Consider the following 27,140-nt stretch of genomic DNA (forward strand, 5'->3'; position numbering starts at 1 on the left):
TTCTTCATCGTTTCCAAACTTCATCTTCTATTTTGGTATCCAAGTTCCGCCATTGTTACTTTAACTCGGCACCGGTTTCTCAAATCTCATTACAAACTCTACCAAATAACTAAAGAACAAGTGTAATCAGTAGTTACATGATATAACTCACAATGTACCGCTTTTGATACTTGAACTTCACCAATTCGACCATCTTAATACATACTAAAACCGTCTCATCAACTTCCCCACACTTAGATCTTTACTTGTCCTCGAGTAAACTCAAAGGACCCAATAAAATCAAACCAACACCGATCCATAGAAGTATGGAAAAATCAACAAGAGTTACAATGAAACTTTTAAAGACTCCAATAATGTAAATGGACATCTTTTTTTTTTTTTTGCCTAGATCCCTCATTTTGCCTAGAGCGCCCGCCCATGCGGGTTTTCGCTCTAGCTATTCATTCTTGTTTTTCAATCTCACCTCTACTCTCAGTGGCACGCAAGTCGATTCTTCATTTTACCCAGAGCGCCCTTTCGGGTTTTCACACCGTCCTCAGCCACATCCCAATCTTGCCTAGGCGCCCTTTCGGGTTTTCGCCTAACCGGAATACTTTTTCTTTTCTTTTTCATTTTCACTTTTTTCCATTTTTTTTATAACAGAAATAAATCACTCCACACAAGTACAAATAAGTTACAATCGGAACGATTCTCCTCCCCACACTTGAATTAAACATTGTCCTCAATGTTGCATAGGACACAATAAAATGAGAAGGAGAAATACCTCGTGGAAAATAGCATCAGCCGACTTCACAAGTAGAATCATCCTGCAATCCTCAAACCACATAAACATGTCTACCACTTACCACACCTCCTCCCCACACTTGGCCATTAGCATCCACCATAAAGCACAAGAACAACATGGCCAACAAAACAAGAGTAATCAAAGAACACTAACGCCCCTTATTACTCCAATCCTAAAAAGTGACCAAGTGAAGTTAACACAATAAAAGCTCAAATGGTTTGTCTTAGTCTCCTATATACTCCAACATCTCACCATAGACCAACAAATCACAATAAGAAGGTTCTCTCAACGTCACACTGCGATTTCTCCTTTCCTTAACCACTAACTTACCCAGCCACCCTTTTATGTTGCCCTTCTTATGACGCCACTCTATTAAATAAGCAATGAATTCTTGAGGTGTTGTCCGATTTTTTTTTTTCCTTTTTTCCTTTTTTTTTCCCGACTTTTTTTTTATTCTTTTTTTTTGGATTTTCGTTTTTTTTCGTTTGTTTGCGAAAATAGCTCACACAAATCTACGAGTTGCCTCGCGAGAGCGCTTTTGTTTAACGTCTTGGCTCGACATCTCGCGGAATGGTATACCACCCGACTTAAGCTGAGAAATGAAGACTTACCTTACCTTACTAATTGGAATGCAAGAAGAAGAACGAAAGCGAGATTTGACTTGGATGATTTGCACACCTTTTCAAGACCCCTTCTGGTGGATTAGCTTATCAAACCAAGCTTTCTTCTTACCTCTAGATGCTTCCACATCCTCACGACGATCCCATAAGATGACATATTTCTGCTCCTTAGGAGAAGATCTCTGCAAAACATTGGACACATTGCTCGGGAGAGGAGGCTCCCGACACTTAGATAACACATGGTTAGAAGAAGTTTCTATAATACACACTGAGTGAATTATAGGAGAACGAGAAGATGGTTTATTGATTTCAAATTTAACAACCGTCCCATCAAATTCCATGGTGAGAGAACCTTTAGGAACATCAATCTTAGTTCCGGCAGTCCTCAAGAATGATCTTCCTAATAAGACTGGTATAGCACCTGCCTCATTTTTCATGTCCATATTAGAAAAGTAAGACCTGTAAGGTTCATATACCTATTATTAAACTCCTCTAATAGTGAACTAATTAACTTCTTAATTATTTGTTATTTAGATCTAGTGCATGCATAACAAAATAAGAGATTTATAAGAAAAACAATGTCCCTTACATTGTAGGATGGTTCGAATTTTTGGGTACAAATAAGATCACCTTCCTGATTTGTTCTTGAGCTTAAAATGTTGGATGATCCTCCAAAATCCCAATGTAGAGATTCTCCTCTTGATTGCACCCAAGATTTAACCCTTATCACTACTAAATGATATTTGCTAGTTATTAATTTAGTAGTCTACCTTAAAATTGATTACTAATACTCATATATTACACTAATACTATTAGTAATCTTATTGAACAATTTGAATCGAAATTTCTCAAGTTTTGATAGAAAAAGATGAACATGTGTGAGAGAGTTTGCATTTGATGTAAATGGTAGTGTGTAGTAGTAGAAAAATGAGAACAACTTCTCATAATAGAGGAGATGGAGCCGGGTAGAAGAGGCTAAAATGGCATCTTCTTTTGCCTTTTTCTCTTACCCAAAATGTAGGCTTGTAAGACTAGTGTAGTTTAGGCATAATTAACTTATTTTATCTCATAAAATAATTCACCCACTAACACCTATCATCCTCAATTTTTCGGTCCATATACATAAAATGGACTACCATTTTATTTTGTTAATTTGTCACTTGTCACACAATATGTCACATGTAGTATGTTACATGTTATTAATTAATTTAATGCATATTTATCAAATATCATTTTATAAATTAATTAAATTACATATAACAAATTGACTAGTGATACTTGATCACATAAATAAAATGGGTCATATAATTATAATTCATAACATATTTTAATTATAATTAATCATTCATTCTCATTTCTATTGTTTCACAAATAATAAACAATTTTAATAAAGCATTTCAATTACTAAAATAAATCTTATTTAATCCCATTACAATAAGATATGAATATACTCTCTCACAAATGAATTGTTCAATTTTAAGAAATTGATCAACTTGTATCGTCATACAATTAATCAATTTTACTGATAAGGGCATCATCCTTTAGGTGTGACCTTAAGGGATCAACTGACCACCACCGTCCTACGACAGTAACGTCAAACTCTAGCAAGCCAATCGTTACCGATTAATGTTGATCAGTTGACTATTTAATTTATCATCCCTTTCGTATTCTTATTATGAGATTTAATTATGATATTAAATCATGTGATCGCACTATTGTTGAGGACACATATTCCAACAATCTCCCACTTGTCCGAGACAAGTGTGCGTCACCAATTCTCTTGTCCTATTACAATTTCCCACTCAATACAAGGTGTCTCGCATGTCGTACTTGCATTTGATCATATCTTGAGTGGTTTTCTCAATCTGGAGAGTAACTGTCTGACCAGCATTATCTACCGGAGATACCTTCCAAGCGTGGCCACGCATTTCCAGTTCACTACTCCTCGAGTGGCCTTGAGATTTCAAACAACCATGACAAGGGGGTGGACAATTCCTATCGCACTATTCCCTTTGTTTAGCCACAGTTCATCATGACCCAAAATATACCTATTTGACCTCAGTTACGACAGTCGTAGAGCATAAATCAAAGCCAATCAGAAATTTGTGCCAACTTGGGCGAATAGTCTCTAGTCAAAAGAATTGACTCGTAAGAATACTATAGTAGCTCTTGTCACGACCAGGCTTTATGAATTACCAGAACTCCATAAGCGGTCACTGCCCGACAGAGTGTTCCATACAGTCTGCCTATGTGATCGACTAGTCATCCCATATGACTCTATGGCACTTGAACTTGCCATCAATCGCATCACACTCTAGTCACTTCGAGACATCATCTCTTCTAAGTGACTAGAGGCGAATACTATGTCAACCCAGTTCACTTTAATGGGGTTCAATTTGTCTCTACAACCCATTTGGATTTAACAAAGTAAAAGTTGAGTTTAAAGAAACTCAAACGATAAATGCGATTATCATATATGAATAGTCAATACACTATTACTACTTCATATCTTATAATATTTAGTGTACCTTTTACACTAGTTGAAATGCAATAAAAGTTTGGCAAGTGGATATATCATATATCCATGTATTCCAACTTTATTAATTGTTATTTCCTTCTTTTCGATGTTATTTCTAATAACATGAATTTATCTAAGTATATGTCTAGTTTTCTTACTAGACCTGGGCTCTTTAACTTGAAAGATGCTCTCACTGTTATCACATAACTTGTGATAAAGTCTTTGGTAGAGGAATCTACTTTCATTCCTTACGTTGACCATCTTATCACAATTTACTTAGATTCCTTTTGTAGAATTTACAATATACAAAACTAAAACACTTCTCTAGTTTCTTACTCCTTAGTCAATAAAATCATCCTAGGATTTCGACAAATCCTTCTCGGTTTGGAAACTAAAGTTTGTGTAACCCTTCAACACATAACTTAGTTTATCATCCAAACAATTGAACAAATCCTCAATTGTTCTTTAAAGGTTTCACAAGACCATCTTATGAATTAAACTGTTATTGACTTATTATGCTCCTAGCATATACTTCATCATGGCATGTGCGTCTGTTGGCATACATGATCATTCTAATGGCGGAAACATTAGCAAACGATTTCATGTAATCAACAACTTAGTAGGTTCAGTGAACGACTATGACTCCATCATAGTAATTCCACTTTCATCACCATGAATAACCTATTCAACCTTGTTGATTTTAAACAGATTTGAAAGATCTTATCATCATAAGACTCTTAATTCTATGCGAATATTCTCTCACATAGATTCAGAATCTTAGAATATATCGCACCTTTTCCTAGTCTCCCAATGACTCTTTTACAGAAGAGAGCATTGGTACATTATTCTCAATAAGTAATATGTTATCAGCATATAAGACATGGAAAAATAATTCTTGCTCCCACTTAACTTCATGTATAATCATGATTCTTCAATCATGTAAATGATTCCATTCTCAATTATCACATGAACGAAAAGTATAATCCTTTAATGCTTGCTTAAGACCATTTTAGGATCACTTAAGAAAGCTACGCATAATATGTTAGGATTCTTAGATCTATCTAAGGTTTTGTGTTCCAAACACATTCCTTTTCTAAATTCCCATTTTAGAAAGGCGAATTTTAATTACCATTTGCCATTCTTCATTAAAATGAATTGTAGCAATTCCTAACATAATTTATCTTGAATCAACATCTTCATGTCAATCTATGCTTTTAAGTACTCTAAAGCTCTATTTACTTTTAAGGAGACCCTCGCCTTAAAGTAAATCTACTCTTGAGTAACAATTTTTGGATTGTAATGCTATGGCTCGTATGTAACAAAGTCGATATGGGATAATACCATTACTTTCGCAAACCAACATTTTAACAACAAGACATGTGTGCTAAACTCCCACTGAGCTATACTCCCACTCTATCTTTATAGATTATAGTTCCATTACTTTGACAAAGTAACACATTAACTATAAGACATGTTTGTGGTGATCTACTCCCACTCTATCTCTTAGAAATACCCCTATTTTCTTAAGAGATAGCTTTGTGAGCCACAAACATATATGGTGGAGTAATAGTAGTTTGTCTAGATTGACATGTTAGTACATAAAAGACCAACTCTTTTATGGCAGTTTGCTTCACGTAATATGCAAATCTGATCCATGTCATTTGTTAAATAGACTCTCTATTTTAGGTATCTCCAGGTTGACCCTCCAGATTAATATAAAATCCCTAAAAGTGAGTTCAACAACTCAAACCGACTCATATTAGTTGATCTTATGGGTAGTGACACAAGATCATAATCCATATATAATAAATCAAATTCATTACTTAGATCTTTGCTACCACGATCGGATCGTAATGCTAATCCCTTTTGTACAATTGATTCTCTACTTCATTTTAGAAATTCTTTAAATTTCCCAAAAGCTTCACTTAATATTTGATCAAGTAAATATACCCATATCTACTTAAATCATCGGTAAAAGTGACGAAGTAGTCATAACTTCTCCTTGCGGTGATGCTCATATGACCACATACATCGACATGTATTAGTCCTAACAAATCACTTGCTCGTGTTCCTTTACCACTAAAGGGAGTACGAATCATTTTTCGAAGGAGACAAGATTCGCATATTCCATATGATTGACAAATCAAATGGTTCAATAAATCTAGTCAACACTAGCCTTTAAATGCGTTTCTCATTTATGTAACCTAATCGAAAAAGGCCAAATGCACAAATCATTTGAATCACTTGTCATGAGTCTTTTGGATTGTATGTTATAGATATCTTTAGATGAGTTGGAAGTGTCTAGAACATGAATACCATTGATAGAAGTGACTTGGCTCACAGCCAAATCATATTCAACAAAATACAACAATTGTTTTTGATTGTAAAAGAACAATCCTTCCATGTCTAACATGGAATAAATGTTTTTAGACAAAGTGGGTACATAATAAACATTATGTAGATTATAACTCAAAGCTATTAGCTAAAACTAGTACATAAGTCCCTCTTGAAGTGGTGGCTACCCTAGCTCCATTTCCTCGTCGGCGATCCACATCACCCTTGTTTCGCTTTTCCACATTTCCAAGTCCCACTTGGAGTGATAAGTCCAACTTTGATATCTTCCAAATACTTGGGGCAATTACGCTTCCAATGGCCCATGACATTAGAATAATGACATTCATGGTAGGATTGGGCACCCTTCTTGGTTTTGGTTGTGGTAGTCTCACTATCAACTTCCAATTCACAATTGGATTTGGGTTTCTTACCCTTCTTTGTCTTTCCTTTATTAATACAATTACCCCTTTCGGTTGCAAGGACATTCTTGCTAGAACTCCCACTCAATTTGATATTTATCCTTGCTTCATCAAACAAGGATACCTTGGAATTTGTGAGATTATCCTCATATGATTCACTTACCAAGGATGTGGTGGGCATGAGTATGGGAGTCGAAGGTGTAGAAGTGGTAAAATAGCAAATATTTCCATCCTTACCAATGCCAATGCGTAGTTCTCTAATCGGGTCATTGTCATACAAGGAGCATTTTTCTTTGAATGATTGAAGCCATGAATTAATGGTGATCGGTGTAGGATTATTAGATGAATACATTGCAAATAAATAACTACAAAAACGGAGATGAAGGAAATAATTAACATCTATCGTTTTAATAATACTTGTAAACATTTTAAACAAGTTTTAACATTTATATAGTGACCTCTACCCAACTATTATAAATGATCCCGAGATCCAAATTCATATTAATTCGGGCACGGTGAGCCGATTCATCCCTTATCAATATAATTCGGTGGATTAACTCTTTAATCGATTCTACTTCTAGAACTCTCGGTCGATAAAAATTACTTTAATATTTATCTTTAGCCCGGAACACATGCGACTACGGTCACGAATACATCTGTTGAGCTCAATCCAAATTTCGATGTAATAACATTTTATTACCCACTTACCTAACGTAACAAGTTTAGTACCCCGGTGAGCTGAGCCTACTTCCTTATGAAATTGGGACTCATGGTTTCTACTATTTGGTAAGGCTAATTCTCAATTATTATTTAGTGAGAGGTCTTGTCAATTTATTATCTATCACGTTTTAACTGAACTAAAGCGGTGAACTACGATAATTATAATTGACACGGTCGATGACTCGATATGATATGCATGTGTTGTTATGGTGATTTGGCAATGCATGCAACATGATACGTGCATTTTATATAGTCTTTTTAGCCTATTTTATGCACGTATTTCTATGCTTTTATCGTGGTTTCATGCTACGAAATGCCCCGAATTGCTACTTTGGGTTATTTTGTCTTATTAGCAGGAATGAACCAGGAAGTAGTGGAATCGAGCCTTTTACCGTCCTTTTAGCATGCATTTGGAGGAAGAGTGAATTTGGAGCGGGAAAGAAGCTATTTTGAGATGCGAATTGGAGTAAGGAAGTTAGGCGAGCCAAGAGAGTGCGTCAATTTGCTAGTTCCTTCTTATAAGAGCCATATCTCGAGTTCTACAACAGTTATTAAGGTGATTCCAGTTGGAGGTGAAAGCTTATCCTCTTAGCTTCCCAACGCCACCAACCACGCCTTATTTGTCCAAGTAACGAAGAAATGGCAGCCGTTTGAAGTTCAGTGCGCGAAGCAGGAATTACGCGCTGAGAAGTGCTCGATCGAGAACTACTTCTATTCGATCGAGAGCCAATTTGCTCCATCGAGAGCCACCTATTCTGGATCGAGTGATTAAAGGGAAAGAAGTCCTCGATCGAGAGGAATTGTTCTCGATCGAGAGGAATGCCAAGGAATATCACTCGATCGAGTGCTTTAGTTAGTCGATCGAGTGGATTTTTGCTTCGGGCTGGGCTTTTTAGGTTTAATTCCGCCATTAGGTTTAATAAGCCCTATTTTCTTATAAATAGGGAGTCAGTATGTCGATGTAAACGATCTCTCACACACACTTCACTACTCTCTTTTCTCCTCTCTTATTTGTTCCAATACACTGTTACCTTGTTCTCTTAATTCCGGATCATTAAATCAGTAACTTATTTCTTCCCTTTTATTCTTCCTTTTTCTTTTATTGCTTTTATTGTTTCTCCTTTTAGTTGCCATGTCTTATGTTATTAGATTAGCAATTGCTAGTGTAGTACCCCGAGCCATGTGTAGCTAATTTCCCCTAGTATGTTAGGATTAGGGAAGCCGTGGTAGCATGCTTTAATTGTATTAAATAGATTAGTCTTGCGATAGGAATTGTATTAGGCAATTTAATTGTTATCCGGTCGAATGAATGCATGCAGGAGACCATAATTCTAGTTAACCCCGACCTAGATCGAAAGATTGGAAGGGAAGGCTTGCTTAATTACAATAGGGTATTGCAGTGAGGGCGAAAGTTAAGCTGTTTACGCTCTAGGGCGGTTTAAGGACCGAAAGGTGACGACCATAGCTCTTCTTGTCAATAGTCTAATCGCCTTAGTATTCCCGATAGTATGAGATCTGATAGCTGCCACGGTGGACCGACTCCTAGCATACTACCCTTCTCCTTTTGTTAATTTCTCTTTTTCATTTCCCTCGCTTTAGTCTCTAGTTAGTTCACAATCAATTCAACCCTCATCGTGACATCAGACGGATAGAATAGACAAATAGATAGTACACCGCCTCCCTGTGGAGATCGACCCTACTTGCCGCTGACTTCTGTTAGCAGTAATCTAGGTATTTTATTTTTGGTACGAAACGACAAAGATCAAATTTTGGCGCCGTTGCCAGGGAGGCAATCTATTTATTTATTTGTTTAATTTTATCTGTTTTTAGCTTCAGGGGATTTTTCCCTTGAGGCCGTTTTAATCTTTTGTTTAGTGCTGTTTTGATAGGCCTTACAGGTACTACCTAGACAGTTCTAGGTGAAAGACCGTCAAAGGGAAGGCTTGAGTACCTTTGACCCATCACCGATGTCCCATTACATGGAACAAGGTGATCTCAGCGGAGATGTGGTTCTGCACGAGCACAATGCACCGTAGTTGTGCCGCCACATCCACCCTATCAATGGCCACCGCAACAAGATCCTCCTGACATACAAGAAGAAGAGATTGCGGAGCTGAAATCCTTATTGCGAACACTTGCATCTCAATTGCAAGATCGTGACCGAGAGAGGCAATATCATGATAGACGCACTTCTTCGCGACTTGAAAAGCTCGAAATCGACATTGCTCGATTAACGGTGAGATACAAGAAGAAGAGGTTGCGAACCGAGGTCTTTAATGGAGATACTTGCGTCTCAAGTGCAGAATTATGATCGAGTGAGGCAAGAGAGTGATAGACGTGCGGATGCTCAAATCCTTGAGCTCGAGTCCGTAGTTGCTCGATTAGCGGTGAGATGCAAGAAGAAGAGGTATACCTTGTTGAGAGCGGTTTCTTCCCTGAGAAAACCGTGTTGCCCAATAATGAGGATGACTTCTATGACTCGGGGCGACGAGTTCCTATCTTATTTCACTACCCCACGCGAAGATTTCAGCTCTATGCAGAAGAATCACTCGATCGAGTGACTTATAATAGTCGATCGAGTGAATTTCCAGAAACAGACATCCTCGATCGAGTAATATCCCTTCTCGATCGAGTGACATGCGGGAGGATAGTTCTCGATCGAGTGATGTTGTTACTCGATCGAGTGAGATGCGGGAGGAAGTTGGTCGATCGAGTGATTACTCGCTCGATCGATCGAAATGGCCATTGGGAGCTTTGGTTCGTCATTTTGGTTTGATTTGGATGACGAGTCCGACGATGATGAAGGTTACGGTAAACCTCCCTTATTCACAGTAAGTCGGATACACTTGAAGTCTGCGATTTACGGGATGGATTCCACTCGAGGAGGTTGATGAAGAAGCGATTGAGACGGCAATTGCTCCTAGCACGGAAGAGGTAATAAACTCTTTTACCTATGATTCCGTCATTGAGAGCGACCAATCCGAGGTAGTAAACGATAATTTTATTATTGTTTGTTCTAATAGTATTTTGCCTCGTTTGACTCATGTTTTTTTTTAAAGTTATACCTCCTCTCATATGGTCGATTAATTTAAAGAATTTCCACCGCCCTTATCATGTCAAAACTGTTAATCTGAATCGAAACCCCCATATATTGACAATTGCTCCCGCGCTCCTATATTTTGTGGATAAATTTAGGAGCGCTCATAGGAAATTTGTTAGACTTAAATGTTTACATATTTTTATTTCCTATTTCTGTATTCCACTTTGGTGCTACTTACTCTTTTGTGTAGCACATGCGCAGCTTTTTGACAGGTTGCTGCGCGCTTTGAGCTGTTTTGATTGTGATCAATTATAGAGGCTCGAAGAAAAAGAAGGTCGAGCTGGGACCTGACTGAAGCTAGCGCTACCCGGGAGGCAACCCGGCGATTTTATTTTGCATTTCATTTAATTTCAGTTGTAATAAATGGTTTTATACCATAGACTATCTCAGTATGCTTGTTTTTGTCAGTTGCGGGCTGTTTTTCATTATGTTTTGCAGGTACACGCTGAGGATCGCTCGATCGAGTGGTTTTTCCACTCGATCGAGTACTTTTTCTGAGAATTCCTCTCGATCGAGCTACCATTCCTTTCGATCGAGTACCTGCAGAAAGAAATCCACTCGATCGATCCCTGTTCAGTCGATCGAGCAGTTTTTGAGCGCCCATGATTACTCGATCAGCTACTATTCCTCTTGATCGAGTATTATTGACTTGTATCGGCTTCCTGAGACGGTTTTCCGGGCCTTTAGCAACCTCCCATGTTCATGGTCGGTTTGGGGAGGTCCCCTTATTCGCGCTATCTTGTAAGTTTTCCGCTTTTACTCTCTTTCTCCTTCAGTTTGCATTTCCTTTCCATGTTTTGGTACAATGGGGGCATTGTACAGTTTGGTTTGGGGAGGTTATGCATCCATATCTGTGTCTGCATATTGTTTTTATTGCATTTCAGTAATCACGTTTATTTTCCGTTTGCATTATTATTTATTTCATAAAAATTCATAAAAATTCCATAAAAATTGAAAAATTGTAAAAATTCAAAAAATTTCACGTTTACTTTAGCATATAGGTTGAGTCGGAACGGTAGATTTCAATGATGATATTGCACTGCAACTGTCTTTTTGCTTAAGCCTTGCATTAAACTATATATTCTTTTAGCATTGTCTTATCGCATAATCTACGAGTTAATGTTGAATTTAGCTGAACATATAGACTTGACCTTAAATTTTGGCAACCTACTTATAATTTCTAAGATTTAGAGCCTTATAAACTGGTGTCATTTATGACCGGTTTCATGTAGGATTGTGAGTAGTTACTCCTTGCATAATATGTAACATTAATTTGCACATATATGAAATTCAATTGCTCTTTGCCTTCATACATTCGGGTTAGTGGTTGGTATCACATGCAGGGAGGTGCTTACAAATTCCCTTTCTTTCATTTTCACCCATAAACTCCACATTAGCCAAATTTGCCTGTTGACCCTTAGCTACATCCAAATTTAGCCTGCCTTGTCAAGCTAGTTTAGATTGTTTTGCGGTATATTTTCTATTGTATCAAATATTGGCGCATAATCTATTGATTTGGAGTTGGTAATTTATGAAGAAAAGGAGGAGGATGAAAAAAAAAAAAAACGTGATGAAAAAGAAAGAAAAAAGAATCGAAAAAAAAAAAAAAAGAAAATGAAAAAAAAAAGAAAAGAAAAGAAGGAAACCGAAAAAAATAGAAAGAAAGAAAAAAAAAGATGTTGTTTGGTTGACGGTTTCTACTCCTATGTTCTATCTTATTTCATATGAGGAGTATGTTTGGTTCGGTTTGGTGAGTTTTATGCCAAGTGAAGGGCATGTGCTTATTCCATAATTGAGTTGAGAATTGGATGTTGTCATATGGTTCTGTTTAGGTACTAGCTTGATCACCTATACCTCCACATTCCCATAAATGTTTTGCCTTTTCTTACCCATTGCCTCACTTTACCATATCTTTGTAAGCCCTCGGCTGTGACGGACCTTGTTTGGTTGGAATGTATGAACGGTAGCTAGAATTGTCTATCATATTAGTTGCATGCATGTTTATGTGGGTCGTAGTCTAGGTGAGTGACTATTTTTCTTCCTCTCTTACATATATATGCTTGCCTTTGCTTCATGAGAGAAGAGTGACCCGTGAGAGTCCATTGTTAAAGGTCTTGCAAGGTCGACGGTTCAGCTTTATTTACAAACATCTTATAACTCGTTTGCATTTGGTCATTTGTCTTGCTATAAGTGTTAGTTTGCTTGCATTAAATTGGCTTAAGTGGGCATTTGTAGCTAGCTCTGAGTTATCTTTTTCCGTTCCATTAGCGTATAGTTTTGAGTTTACTCGGGGACGAGTAAAGGTTTGGTTTGGGGAGATTTGATACGTGCATTTTATATAGTCTTTTTAGCCTATTTTATGCACGTATTTCTATGCTTTTATCGTGGTTTCATGCTACGAAATGCCCCGAATTGCTACTTTGGGTTATTTTGTCTTATTAGCAGGAATGAACCAGGAAGTAGTGGAATCGAGCCTTTTACCGTCCTTTTAGCATGCATTTGGAGGAAGAGTGAATTTGGAGCGGGAAAGAAGCTATTTTGAGATGCGAATTGGAGTAAGGAAGTTAGGCGAGCCAAGAGAGTGCGTCAATTTGCTAGTTCCTTCTTATAAGAGCCATATCTCGAGTTCTACAACAGTTATTAAGGTGATTCCAGTTGGAGGTGAAAGCTTATCCTCTTAGCTTCCCAACGCCACCAACCACGCCTTATTTGTCCAAGTAACGAAGAAATGGCAGCCGTTTGAAGTTCAGTGCGCGAAGCAGGAATTACGCGCTGAGAAGTGCTCGATCGAGAACTACTTCTATTCGATCGAGAGCCAATTTGCTCCATCGAGAGCCACCTATTCTGGATCGAGTGATTAAAGGGAAAGAAGTCCTCGATCGAGAGGAATTGTTCTCGATCGAGAGGAATGCCAAGGAATATCACTCGATCGAGTGCTTTAGTTAGTCGATCGAGTGGATTTTTGCTTCGGGCTGGGCTTTTTAGGTTTAATTCCGCCATTAGGTTTAATAAGCCCTATTTTCTTATAAATAGGGAGTCAGTATGTCGATGTAAACGATCTCTCACACACACTTCACTACTCTCTTTTCTCCTCTCTTATTTGTTCCAATACACTCGTTACCTTGTTCTCTTAATTCCTGGATCATTAAATCAAGAAACTTATTTCTTCCCTTTTATTCTTCCTTTTTCTTTTATTGCTTTTATTGTTTCTCCTTTTAGTTGCCATGTCTTATGTTATTAGATTAGCAATTGCTAGTGTAGTACCCCGAGCCATGTGTAGCTAATTTCCCCTAGTATGTTAGGATTAGGGAAGCCGTGGTAGCATGCTTTAATTGTATTAAATAGATTAGTCTTGCGATAGGAATTGTATTAGGCAATTTAATTGTTATCCGGTCGAATGAATGCATGCAGGAGACCATAATTCTAGTTAACCCCAACCTAGATCGAAAGATTGGAAGGGAAGGCTTGCTTAATTACAATAGGGTATTGCAGTGAGGGCGAAAGTTAAGTCACATTTACGCTCTAGGGCGGTTTAAGGACCGAAAGGTGACGACCATAGCTCTTCTTGTCAATAGTCTAATCGCCTTAGTATTCCCGATAGTATGAGATCTGATAGCTGCCACGGTGGACCGACTCCTAGCATACTACCCTTCTCCTTTTGTTAATTTCTCTTTTTCATTTCCCTCGCTTTAGTCTCTAGTTAGTTCACAATCAATTCAACCCTCATCGTGACATCAGACGGATAGAATAGACAAATAGATAGTACACCGCCTCCCTGTGGAGATCGACCCTACTTGCCGCTGACTTCTGTTAGCAGTAATCTAGGTATTTTATTTTTGGTACGAAACGACAGTATCACAACATATTAAAATAAATGCAAAACAATAATAAAAATTCCTAGTATGGCCTTCCTAAAATAGAAAATCAAATAATCTATTACATATTCGGAAACCAACTCCTTTGGTCCCTTGAATCTTCAAGTGGCACGCCTCCCAAGAACAACGTCTTTGCCGGAATGCCTTTCCAAATGGCACCGTTGATGCGTGTCCTAAATATGATATTTTATACCCTATTTTACACGCATTTCAGAGCTTAATTATGTAGTATATGCTACAATTTTCCCTCTTTCCGTCTACTTTCGTGTTTTTGTGTAATATTGCAGAAATGGGAAGAATGCAGCGGAAAATGAGCTGAATCCGTCCCCGAGTACTAGGCAAAGGATCTGACGTGAAGTAAAGACTCCGGAAGCAAACTTGGTGCGCGTATCGAGGCCTGAAAGACAAATTTACGAGGCTTTTGGAGCAAAGTACCTGTTGAAGCAGTCGATCGACTGATGCCCTTAGTCTATCGACCAGAGCACGATTCCTAAATTAAATCAGAAGCTACTGTTCAACGAAGCTTGGTCGATCGACTGGGCCTAGTGGTCGATCGACCATATAGCGACTCTGACGCAAATTAAAGACGAGAGCTAGAAGCCCAATTGTAATTAGGTTTTTAGGAATAAGAGTCACGCTATACTCCTATATAACGTGAACCTAGGTTTCAGAACAAATATCGAATTTTTAGGATTCAATATCGAGTTTTTAGGATTCAATATCGAGTTTTTAGGATTCAATATCGAATTTTTAGGATTCAATATCGAGTTTTTAGCATCAGATTTCATAGATTAGAATTTAGTTAATAGATATTCAATACAATTAGCTTTATTTTCGTTAATAAAGTTCGCTTTCAGATTCTTCTTCATGCTTTCATTCGGTAATTCTGATTCCTTGATTTCAGTTTGCTTTTATTCATTCATAGATTAGGATTGCATAGAGTAGTTTCCCAAAGCCTTATTTCGTTTATGCATCTTATTTGCTTAGTTTATTTAATCATGCATCCAATTTCATTAATTGTTAATTTCGTTGTTGTTATAAATTCTAACATGAGTAGCTAAACCCTTCATGCTAAGATGTAGGGGACCTGTAGTGTAGGCGGCGTAGATTTCGTAGACCTGATTCGGGTCTTGGTCGATCGACTGATGTCAATAGTCGACCGACTGAGCCCGTTGGTCGATCGACCGGCTTAGATGGTCGATCGACCGCTTCACGTAAGATCAGCTCCGTTTTAATTGATTAAATTGCTTAATTTGACAAATCGAGTGCACGCGACTAGTTGAATAATTAGTAATTGACCGACCCATTAGATCGAAGATAGGGGAGGGAATTAGACTACCAATTGAAACGACTAAATTATACTGAGATCGAAAGATAGGTAAAAATTTAGGCTTTTAAGAATCAGTTTTCAGGGCGAGAGTCAGTACTAGTGATACTTAGGGACCCGTAGCTAGATCGAAATATGCTACCAGTTAAGAATGGACCCAGAGGACTTCTTATTTTCCCGTCTTACGTGATTATTTCGGACTTACCTAGGATAACTGCCGTCGAAACTACAGTGAACCGACCATCTTAGCATCCTTTTAATATTTGACTTCGTCTATTTTCTTTAATTGCTCATTTATTTGCTTTATTTTTGTTTTAATTTTATTGCCTTTAGTTATAGAATCATTCAAATAAAACCCCCCAAAATTGTTACTTTAGACTTAAATTGGACAACTTTAAATTGTTTGCCTCCTTGTGCTTCGACCCTGACTGCCACTATCTATAGTAGTAGTTTGAATTATAAATTTTATTTTTGATACTCTACGGCGGTATCAAATTTTGGCGCCGTTGCTGGGGAGGCAATTGTTTAATTTTTAGTTGTTTTTATTTTAGTCTTTTTTTTTTAGTTTAAGGGACATCTGTTCCTTAAACAGTTCTCATATTCTACTTGTAGTTTCCTCTTATGCGCATGTCATAGGGTGGTGAATTACTACCGTTAGATCCTGAGATCAAGAAGACTTTGCGTGAGTTGAGACGATCATCTAGAGTATTTCCGACAGAGGAAGAGCTGAGTACTCTGTCCAGTTATTACGAGAACGAGTTATTTGAGGAGGATCCACCTTCATCTCCTATTTATACTTCTTCAGCTGAGACCGTTACATCTCCAGATATGGCTGAAGAAGCAAGTATAGCCAGTCACTCCGAGCCAAAAGCTGAGAATCTCTATAAGGGATTCGCGTTGCCAGCTGGGACGGATAGAAAATTCGAAGCGAAACCGTCCTACATTAACTTGGTTGAGAGAAACCAATTTGGGAGAGCTGCAAATGAAGATGCAGCTAAACATATGGAGATATTCATTGACTACTGTTGTTCCATACCCCCACCCGCAGGTGTGAACCAGGACTAGATAAAAGAGACGATGTTCATATTCTCGCTCCGTGATGCTGCTAGGGAGTGGTACCGAGATCTGGATCGAGCTGCTAATGGGATTACTGATTGGAATTCGCTGGCCCTAGCATTTATAAAAAATATTTCTCTGCATCGAAGACCAATGCGATTAGAGCTCAGATCACAAGCTTTAAACAGGGTTCTGATGAGGATTTTCTTAAGGCATGGGTTCGTTTCAAGAGACTGGTGCGATCTATTCCGCACCACGGGTTCGAGCAATGGTTCCTGTGTAATCAATTCTATAATGGGCTTTATGATGATCAGAGGGCTATCCTGGATGCTGTAGCTAATGGAAGATTCCAGGAAAATAGTGGAGAGACTAAGGGGTGGAAGATTATTGAAGATATGGCCACCCATAAAGCTGAGCATGGGAATTCTAGAGGGAATCAGAGAAGAGCAAATTTGAATCTCCTACTACAAATGCAATAGAGGCCCTTATCATGCGAGATTCGACAAGTTAGATTTTGGGGGATCCCAAAAAGGTGGGATATATAAAGTTAATGCAGTTTCAGACGGTCCCTTTACATGCAAAAGATGTGGAGGAGAGGGACATGTTTCGGAGTTTTGTACCAGTTCGAATGAAACATGTGCTGCCTTTCAACATTTTAGGCAGACTGGTGCTTATCCCAATCCCTCTAATGTCCACCCCAATTTGAGGTGGACTAACCATAATGTTCTTAATCAAGGTCCACCACAGCAGCAGCAACATCAGAACTATGTGCCCCCTCATAAGCAGCAGCAGCAGTATCAAAAGCCTCCCTATGTGCCTCAACAGCAGCAATTTCAAAGTTCTGATATTTCTGAATTGAAAATCATGGTTCGAATTTGTCGGGTTTTCTGCAAAAGGAGTCTCTAGCTAGAGAGACTTCTACAAAAATGTTGGAGAGCCAAATTACCCAATTGGCAAGCAAAAGTGCAACTAGAGCTCCGGGGCAATTACCGTCGCAGCCGGATCAAAAAGAGACTTTAAATGCGATGACTTTGAGGAGTGGGTCTACCCTTGATGGGCCCACTTTGGTCGAAGATGTTACTGAAAAAGATGAGGCAGAACCGAGTAAGAAAAAGGCTGAAATGAACAGTAGCAAGAAAAAGACGATCAGCAGGTGCATCAGTCGATCGACTGACACACCTGGTCGATCGACCGCATCTGGTGAACAGTGGCGAGTCTGTAACAAAACAGAAACTTTGAGAAATAGTGCAGTTGGTCGATCGACTGACCACTCTGGTCGATCGACTGAAGATACGTCTGATTGTGAACCTTTTCGTCCTCCAATGCCAGATAAATTGAGGGACTACTTATTTCGGGGTACGACGACTCCGAAGTTATTGAGGCAAGACCCAAATGCTGATGGGTCAGTTCCGGTTCAAAAGTATGACAGTACGACGGTTAATGGTTCATTCCTGAGACGGTCTGAAGAAGGTTCGAGCTACAACAAGGACAAAGTAGTGGATTTTCAGCCTAAGTCCACTGATGCCGGTATGAGAGACCTAGAGGAGAGGGCTAAGTTGCTTCTTACAGCCCCTTATCCAGAGAGATTGGTGCCGACAAAGGAACAGGTATCCTTTAACAAGTTTAAAGATGTTATTCGTAGTTTAAATGTGCAAGTTCCTTTCCTAGAATTAGTTAATCAAGTGCCTTCTTAAATGAAATTTATGAAGCGACTTTTGTCTAAGAAGAAGTCACTTGAAACTGTGCATACTGTCGCACTAACTGAGGAGTCATGTTCTTATTTGACCCACACTGCACCTCATAAGCTAGAAGACCCAGGTAGCTTTTCCGTCCCTTGTAACATTGGTACCTTCTCAATTGAGAAGGCATTATGTGACCTAGGAGCCAGTATTAATGTCATGCCTTTGAGTCTTGCTAGAAAGCTGAAATTGACTAGGTTTGCAGTTACCAAAATGACAGTACAGATGGCTGATCGTTCTGCGGTCCAGCCTATAGGAGTCTTAGAGGACATTCCTGTGCAAATAGGAAAGTTCTTTTTCCCAATTGACTTCATTGTGCTAGATATACCCGAGGATGCTCACATTCCTATCATTTTGGGTTGACCATTTCTGCAAACTGCTGGTGCAGTTATAGATGTTGGCTCAGGGACATTGACTTTTAAAGTGGGAAAACAGTCCATTGTATTTGCCCAGACCTATAAGAAAAAGGATGCTATGTATCCAGTAACTTGCAATGTAGTTAAATCTTATGTTGTGTTGCCTGATATGCCTGCCCCTATGCCTAATTCTGCTATGACACCTCCGCCCCAGATTGGGAGCAAATTGGAGGAAGATCCTTCTGTTTTGACTTTTGCAGGAGCTGGTTTGGGGAATTTAGAGCCGCATGTTGCTCCAGTTATGAGAGAGCCCATCGTGCAGAGAGGCGGTCTAGGGTGTCTGAGCTATGCAACTGATGAGGAGCCGGATGAGGAGCCAGTCAAAGTGACGGAGTCCGATTTGGATTTTGACGAGCCAGACGAGGTCAGTGATTGGGAAGATGTTAGAGATGTTGATCCGTTGAGTTCTGCGGATATTGGAGTTGTTAGGAGTGCAGCTGAGAGGATGAGCACTGTAGAGGCTACTTCTTGTAGCCATAACCCGAGCAAGTGGGTCATTCCGTGGCCATTCTTGATCAAGTATTAGTTGATCAAATCCGTTTAAAATAATTTGTTTACTATTTTTTTTGTTAGACTATTTATTGTTTTGGTGTGCGCGAAACTTCGATTTATTTGGTTTGCATAGGATTTTATAAGACTATAGACTGTTATTTTTGGGTTTACGCAATTTTGGGCGCTGTATTTATGTGCAACTGCAGGTTATTAGACCATATAAACTCAATTCATTGAGTTAATTCGAAGAAAAGAGGCAGAATCGTCAGGTATGCCAGTCGATCGACTGGACCCCCTGGTCGATCGACTGATGCGGAGGACTCCGAGGGCACTTTGTTCCCAGTGTGCTGCGTCGATCGACTGATACCTTTGGTCGATCGACCACCTCCTGTGTTGATTCCCTTTTCATCTATTTTTATTCTTTTGCACATATTTCTCGTTCCTTAGTTGTTTTCTCGGAATTATGCACGGTACTTTTGTGTTTTTCGGTACCTTATGGTAGCACTACTGGCTACTGAAACCTCCTAGCTCACGCTGGTTTGGGGAGGTTTCCTTTTTCTGCGCTTAAAGTCTTGTGAGTTCCCCATGTCTCCCTCATGTCTTTTTAGTTAATATTATCGCAAATTCCTATTTCCCTTGATTATTTTCTTATATGATTTTGCACAATGAGGGCATTGTGTGATTTGGTTTGGGGAAGGGTTTTGCGTTGCATTCATTCTGTTTTGCATTCACGTTTACATTTTTGTCTTGCATTGTTGTTTATTTTCCTCTTATATATAGAAAATCCAAAAAAATTGAAAAATTTCAAAAAATTCAAAAAAATTGCACTTTTATTTTAGCATGTAAGTCGAGTCGGAACGGTAGTAGTTCAACGATGACATTGCATTTTCATCTGTTTACGCCTAAGCCGTACTCATTAACATGTTATTAGTAGAGTCTTATTGCATATCTACGAGTTTTCGTTAATTTATTCGCTGAATCTTGAGACTTGACTTAGATTTTTGGCAAACTACATTATATTCTGAGTTTTAGAGCCTTATAACTGGTGACATTCATGATCGGTTTATTTAGGAATGGGAGTAGTACTCCTTATGAGACATGTTATATCAATATGCATAAATATGAAATTAATCTGCTTAATACCTGTATGCATTCGGGTTTGTGGTCAGTTGACACATGTGGAAGAGGCCACCCCTTTATTCATTTTTCCCATAAGCCACACACTGCCAAAAATAGCCTTTTTGTCCTATTAACTACATCCTATATTTAGCCTGCCCTTGTCCAGCTAGTAGTTTTAGTTTTTGGGATTGTTACTTCATTTTTGGTTGCATATGCTCTTATTGAGATGATATTAGGAAGATAAAAAAAAAGAGAAAAAAAAAAGAAAAAAATCACATGATTGAATCTTCATTAGTTGGTGATTTTATATTCCCATGTTGCAATTAATATCATTTGGGGAATTACGTTTGTATGAAGAATGTGAGATTTGTGCTTACTATTAGCACCGCTTTATCGTTTAATCTTGAGCAAGAAGTTGGAATGATTTATTAATTTGGTTCCCTTAATTACTAGCTTGGCTTATAACTCTGTTTTTACCAAATTCGTCTTAGCCCCTTCTTACCCATAACCTCACATATCCAAATTGTACCCTCGGCATGTGTCAATGGTCTTTAATGGTTGGAATGCATATGTACGGTTGTAGAGATTATTTTCATATTAGACTGCATGCATGTTTTATACGTCGTAGTTAGGTGAGAGTCTTTACAAATATTACTTCTTTCTATCTTTACATATATTCACCTGTATTTATTGAGTGATTTGAGCGACCCGTGAGAGTCCAATATGATAAGTCTCTGTAGTTTAAAGTTCACCAATTTTTAACGACTACATAACTCGTTTGCATGATTCATATTACTAATTGATTGTTGATTTTTAGCATTAAACTGGTTTAGGCTTTGCAGTTTGCATTTAGCTCTGAGAATGAACGCGTTCCATTAAGGCTTTAAGATCGAGTCTAGTTCTTGCTTGGGGACAAGCAAGGGTTTGGTTTGGGGAAGTTTGATGTGTGTCCTAAATATGATGTTCTACACCCTATTTTACACGCATTTCAGAGCTCAATTATGTAGTATATGCTGCTATTGTCCCTCTTTCAGTATACTTTCGTGTTTTTGTGTAATATTGCAGAAATGGGAAGAATGCAGCGGAAAATGAGCTGAATCCGTCCCCGAGTATTAGGCATAGGACCTGACGTGAAGTAAAGACTCGGGAAGCAAACTTGGTGCGCGTATCGAGGCCTGAAAGACAAATTTACGAGGCTTTTGGAGGAAAGTACCTGTTGAAGCAGTCGATCGACTGATGCCCTTAGTCTATCGACCAGAGCACGATTCCTAAATCAAATCAGAAGCTATTGTTCAGCGAAGCTTGGTCGATCGACTGGGCCTAGTGGTCGATCGATCATACAACGACTCTGACGCAAATTAAAGACGAGAGTTAGAAGCCCAATTTTAATTAGGTTTTTAGTAATAAGAGTCACGCTATACTCCTATATAACGTGAACCTATGTTTCAGAACAAATATCAAATTTTTAGGATTCAATATCGAATTTTTAGGATTCAATATCGAATTTTTAGGATTCAATATCGAGTTTTTAGCATTCAATATCGAGTTTTTAGCATCAGATTTCATAGATTAGAATTTAGTTAATAGACATTCAATACAATTAGCTTTATTTTCGTTAATAAAGTTCGTGCTTTCGGATTCTTCTTCCTGCTTTCATTCGGTAATTCTGATTCCTTGATTTCAGTTTGCTTTTATTCATTCATAGATTAGGATTGCATAGAGTAGTTTCCCAAAGCCTTATTTCGTTTATGCATCTTATTTGCTTAGTTTATTTAATCATGCATCCAATTTCATTAATTGTTAATTTTGTTGTTGTTATAAATTCTAACATGAGTAGCTAAACCCTTCGTGCTAAGATGTAGGGGACCTGTAGTGTAGGCGGCGTAGATTTCGTAGACCTGATTCGGGTCTTGGTCGATCGACTGATGTCAATAGTCGACCGACTGAGCCCGTTGGTCGATCGACCGGCTTAGATGGTCGATCGACCGCTTCACGTAAGATCAGCTCCGTTTTACTTGATTAAATTGTTTAATTTGACAAATCAAGTGCACGCGACTAGTTGAATACTTAGTAATTGACCGACCCATTTGATCGAAAGATAGGGGAGGGAATTAGACTACCAATTGAAACGACTAAATTATACTGAGATCGAAAGATAGGCAAAAATTTTGGCTTTTAAGAATCACTTTTCAGGGCGAGAGTCAGTACTAGTGATACTTAGGGACCCGTAGCTAGATCTAAAGATGCTACCTGTTAAGAATGGACTGAGAGGACTTCTTATTTTCCCGTCTTACGTGATTATTTCGGACTTACCTAGGATACTGCCGTCGAAACTACAGTGAACCGACCATCTTAGCATCCTTTTAATATTTGACTTCATCTATTTTCTTTAATTGCTCATTTATTTGCTTTTGTTTAGTTTTAATTTTATTGCCTTTAGTTATAGAATCATTCAAATAAAACCCCCCAAAATTGTTACTTTAGACTTAAATTGCACAACTTTAAATTGCTTGCCTCCTTGTGGTTCGACCCTGACTGCCACTATCTATAGTAGTAGTTTGGATTATAAATTTTATTTTTGATACTCTACGGCGGTATCAACCGTCTTGAAGAAACTCCATGATTACAATTAATAATAAAAATACAAAGTTATTCCTATTATACATTTATAATATGAAAAACAAGTAAAATAAAAGTGATATGAGATCACATTAAATTACAACCGGATCAATATTCTCTTTCATTACGGGTAATATTGATTAAAACTAAGACCATACTAAGATAAAATTACAAAATTCAAAATTATATAAATAAAAACATTCAAAAATTGAAATATGCAGCATTATAATATGTGTCTATCATGCCAAATTATGCGCCAAATCGCCCTATTTAACTTGTATTGTTTATATATAACCCGGTTTTATGGAAATGCGTGATCATAACTTCTTAAAATTAAATTAACACTTAAATCACATTTAAACTCAAGTTAAATATCCTAACACTCTTAGGACTCAAAAATTAGTCATCACTCAATTTTTGACAATAATTCAGCTTGATTTAATTTTATGCTCATTTTTTACCTTAAAATCATAACATTTATGAAATAAATCCAAATTAAATTACAATAATTTCAAAATTTGAATTTTAAATTTTTGAACATTCTGGAATAATTTTATGACACTCATAATGCCAAAAATCATGGTTAACATTTTTGAATTTATTTCGAGAAAATATAGTTGCAATTTATCGGTTTTATCTCATAAAACATCTAAAGTATCCAAAACTTAATCCAATCAATTTTACAACTTTAGATCTGCTAAGTGGGATATTTATGCAACCTAAAATAATTTTCTCATGCCATGTAATTTGTTTTAGCTATTTATGCTAAAATAGTCACTATTTATGCCATTTTTACTCTAAAAATTCATAAATCATGCAAAATGAAATCATATCATCTCAAAATTTACATACAGTGTGTAAATCATGCATGTGCATGGCCTGGTTCGAAGTTTAACTATATTTAACCATTTTACCTCTTTTAATCATTTTACCTCTTTTAATCCATTTTTATCTCATAAAAATCATAAATCATGCAATCTTAATCAAATTAACACGAGACTTTACACACAATTTGTAAAATATGCATGTGAGATCATAAAAAATTTTAAAGGTCAGAGACTAAGTTTAACCATTTTTAGTCATTTAACCTCCATTTATGCCATTTTTATCACATAAAAATCATAAATCATGAAATATTAATCACATAAATATAAAATTTTATATACAATACATAAAATATTCATGTGAGGTCATACTAAAAAATAATGGGCAGTAGTGAAGGTTAACTTATTTTAGTGAATAAAAGTTCAGTTTACTCAGAAAAATGTAATTATTTCAGTAAAAATCATTAAAATGAGCAATAAATTACCATAAATCATAAAAATGACCTAAAACCATTTTAGGACCATAATATATAACATGCATTATGATTCGTGAATTACTCCTATAACTCACAAATTTTTAGTTTTATATGTTAACATTTTAACTCGGAAAAACAATAACCGATTATGCATGCAACATCCCATGCTCTGATACCACTTGTAAGGTTCATATACCTATTATTAGACTCCTCTAATAGTGAACTAATTAACTTCTTAATTATTTGTTCTTTAGATCTAGTGCATGTATAACAAAATAAGAGATTTATAAGAAAAACAATGTCCCTTACATTGTAGGATGGTTCAAAAATTTTGTCACAAATAAGTTCACCTTCCTTATTTGTTCTTGAGCTTAAAATGTTGGATGATCCTCCAAAATCCCAATGTAGAGATTCTCCTCTTGATTGCACCCAAGATTTAACTTTTATCACTACTAAATGATATTTGCTAGATATTAATTTAGTAGTCTACCTTAAAATTGATTACTAATACTCATATATTACACTAATAATATTAGTAATCTCATTGAACAATTTGATTTAAAATTTCTCAAGTTTTGATAGAAAAAGATGAACATGTGTGAGAGAGTTTGCATGTGATGTAAATGGTAGTGTGTAGTAGTAGAAAAATGAGAACAACTTCTCATTATAGAGGAGATGGAGCAGGGTAGAGAGGCCAAAATGGAATCTTCTTTTGCCTTTTTCTCTTACCCAAAATGTAGGCTTGTAAGACTAGTGTAGCTTAGGCATAATTAACTTATTTTATCTCATAAAATAATTCACCCACTAACACCTATCATCCTCAATTTTTCGGTCCATATACATAAAATGGACTACCATTTTATTTTGTCAATTTGTCACTTATCACACAATATGTCACATGTAGTATGTTACATGTTATTAATTAATTTAATGCATATTTATCAAATAAATATCATTTTATAAATTAATTAAATTACATATAACAAATTGACTAGTGATACTTGATCACATAAATAAAATGGGTCATATAAATATAATTCACAACATATTGTAATTATAATTAACCATTCATTCTCATTTCTATTGTTTCACAAACAATAAACAATTTTAGTAATAAAGCATTTCAATTACTAAAATAAATCTTATTTAATCCCATTACAATAAGATATGAATATACTCTCTCACAAATGAATTGTTCAATTTTAAGGAATTGATCAACTTGTATCGTCATACAATTATTCAATTTTACTGATAAAGGCATCATCCTTTAGGTGTGACCTTAAGGGATCAACTGACCACCACTGTCCTACGACAGTAACGTCAAACTCTAGCAAGCCAATCGTTACCGATTAATGTTGATCAGTTGACTATTTAATTTATCATCCCTTTTGTATTCTTATTATGAGATTTAATTATGATATTAAATCATGTGATCGCACTATTGTTGAGGACACATATTCCAACAAGACCAACGTACCAAGCCCTACCATGACATTCTCCACAATCCCCTTAGGGTAGACACTAGACCTATCAGCCAACTGAACTATGACACTAATGTCTTTTAAAGGTCCAAGTTTTAGTGTCTCATAAATAGCATAAGGAATGACATTAATAGATGCCCCTAAATCTAACATTGCCTTCTCAAATCTAAGGTCTCCTATGGTACAAGGGATAGCAAATATACCAGGGTCACCACATTTAGGGGGTAGCTTCTTTTGAAATAGAGCAGACACATACTCACTAATCTTCCCTTTAAGACCCTTACCTTTTACTTTCTTCATCCCTTTCAATTTTTTATTCCTTTTAATAGTGCATAATTTTTTAAAAACATAGCATATTTAGGAACACACTTTAAAAGATAAAGAAGAGGGATGTTTACCTCGCACTTTTGAAATACCTCATAAATGTCTTTGTCATGCTCAAAGTGATGGGTTCTCTTCAGTGCATCGGGAAATGGTACATCCTGTTCCACCACCGGTATGGAAGAAGGAATCGACTCTTTCTCCTCGACAATAGAATCTTTTTCACCTTCCTCGATCACTATCTCCTCTTCTTCTTCCCGAATCATAGGTTGCTTCTCTTTTCTTTTCACCTTCCCGACCTCCTCCAATTGTCTTCCATTTCTCAATGATACGACACTCACATTCTCCCTACGATTTGGGACTGTTTGAGACGGTAAAGCACCCGATTGTTTAGCTTCCAAATGATTCACCGCGGTAGCTGGTTGACCAACTTGATTCTCAAGATTCTTAAAATTCTGCTTATTTTTTTGCTCTATCTTGAGTGACGCTGATGATAAGAACCCGAATCATGTCATCAGTAGACATTGATGAATTTGGTGTAGCTTTTGGTGGTGCCTGAAGTATGGAAGGTTGCTCTTGTGGTCGTGGAATAAACTGACCTATAGGAGGGCCAGATGATGGGCTAGCTTGAGAATTTCCCCAACGGAAGTTAGGATGAGCCTTCCATCCTTCATTATGGGTTTTGGAATATGGATCCCATTTTGTGTTGTTTGGAGTACTCTTCCAAACACCATTCACCTCTTCAGGACCAATTCCTTGTACATAAGGGCATAAATCGTTAGGATGACCCTCAGTACAACATATACCACAAATAGTAGCCATCTGTCTTCCAGATAACATAACACGGAGGGTAGAAGCAATGTTATCAACCTTTTCCTCCAAGCCAAGACTAACACCCAT

At 37.2% G+C, this 27,140-nt stretch overlaps 1 protein-coding gene across 1 annotated transcript; it reads right to left on the minus strand.

Annotated features, from left to right (window-relative positions):
• Positions 1–1,466: 1,466 nt before the first annotated feature.
• LOC141607881 (uncharacterized) lies at positions 1,467–27,140 on the minus strand. Its single transcript, XM_074427231.1, has 4 exons — positions 26,840–27,140; positions 26,325–26,727; positions 25,916–26,238; positions 1,467–1,825 (listed from the first exon to the last, which is right to left on the minus strand). The coding sequence occupies exons 1-4, from the start codon at positions 27,138–27,140 to the stop codon at positions 1,467–1,469; spliced, it is 1,386 nt and encodes a 461-aa protein (XP_074283332.1).

The sequence above is a fragment of the Silene latifolia genome, chromosome 10, assembly GCF_048544455.1.
Source record: "Silene latifolia isolate original U9 population chromosome 10, ASM4854445v1, whole genome shotgun sequence".
Lineage (NCBI taxonomy): Eukaryota > Viridiplantae > Streptophyta > Magnoliopsida > Caryophyllales > Caryophyllaceae > Silene > Silene latifolia.

Coding starts and splice junctions, on each gene's coding strand:
- LOC141607881 (XM_074427231.1), bottom strand. CDS start 27,140: ATGGGTGTTAGTCTTGGCTTGGAGGAAAAGGTTGATAACATTGCTTCT. Junction 26,239..26,324: donor ATTTATGAGGTATTTCAAAA/GTGCGAGGTAAA, acceptor CACTATTAAAAG/GAATAAAAAATTGAAAGGGA. Junction 1,826..25,915: donor GAATGTCATGGTAGGGCTTG/GTACGTTGGTCT, acceptor AAAATGAGGCAG/GTGCTATACCAGTCTTATTA.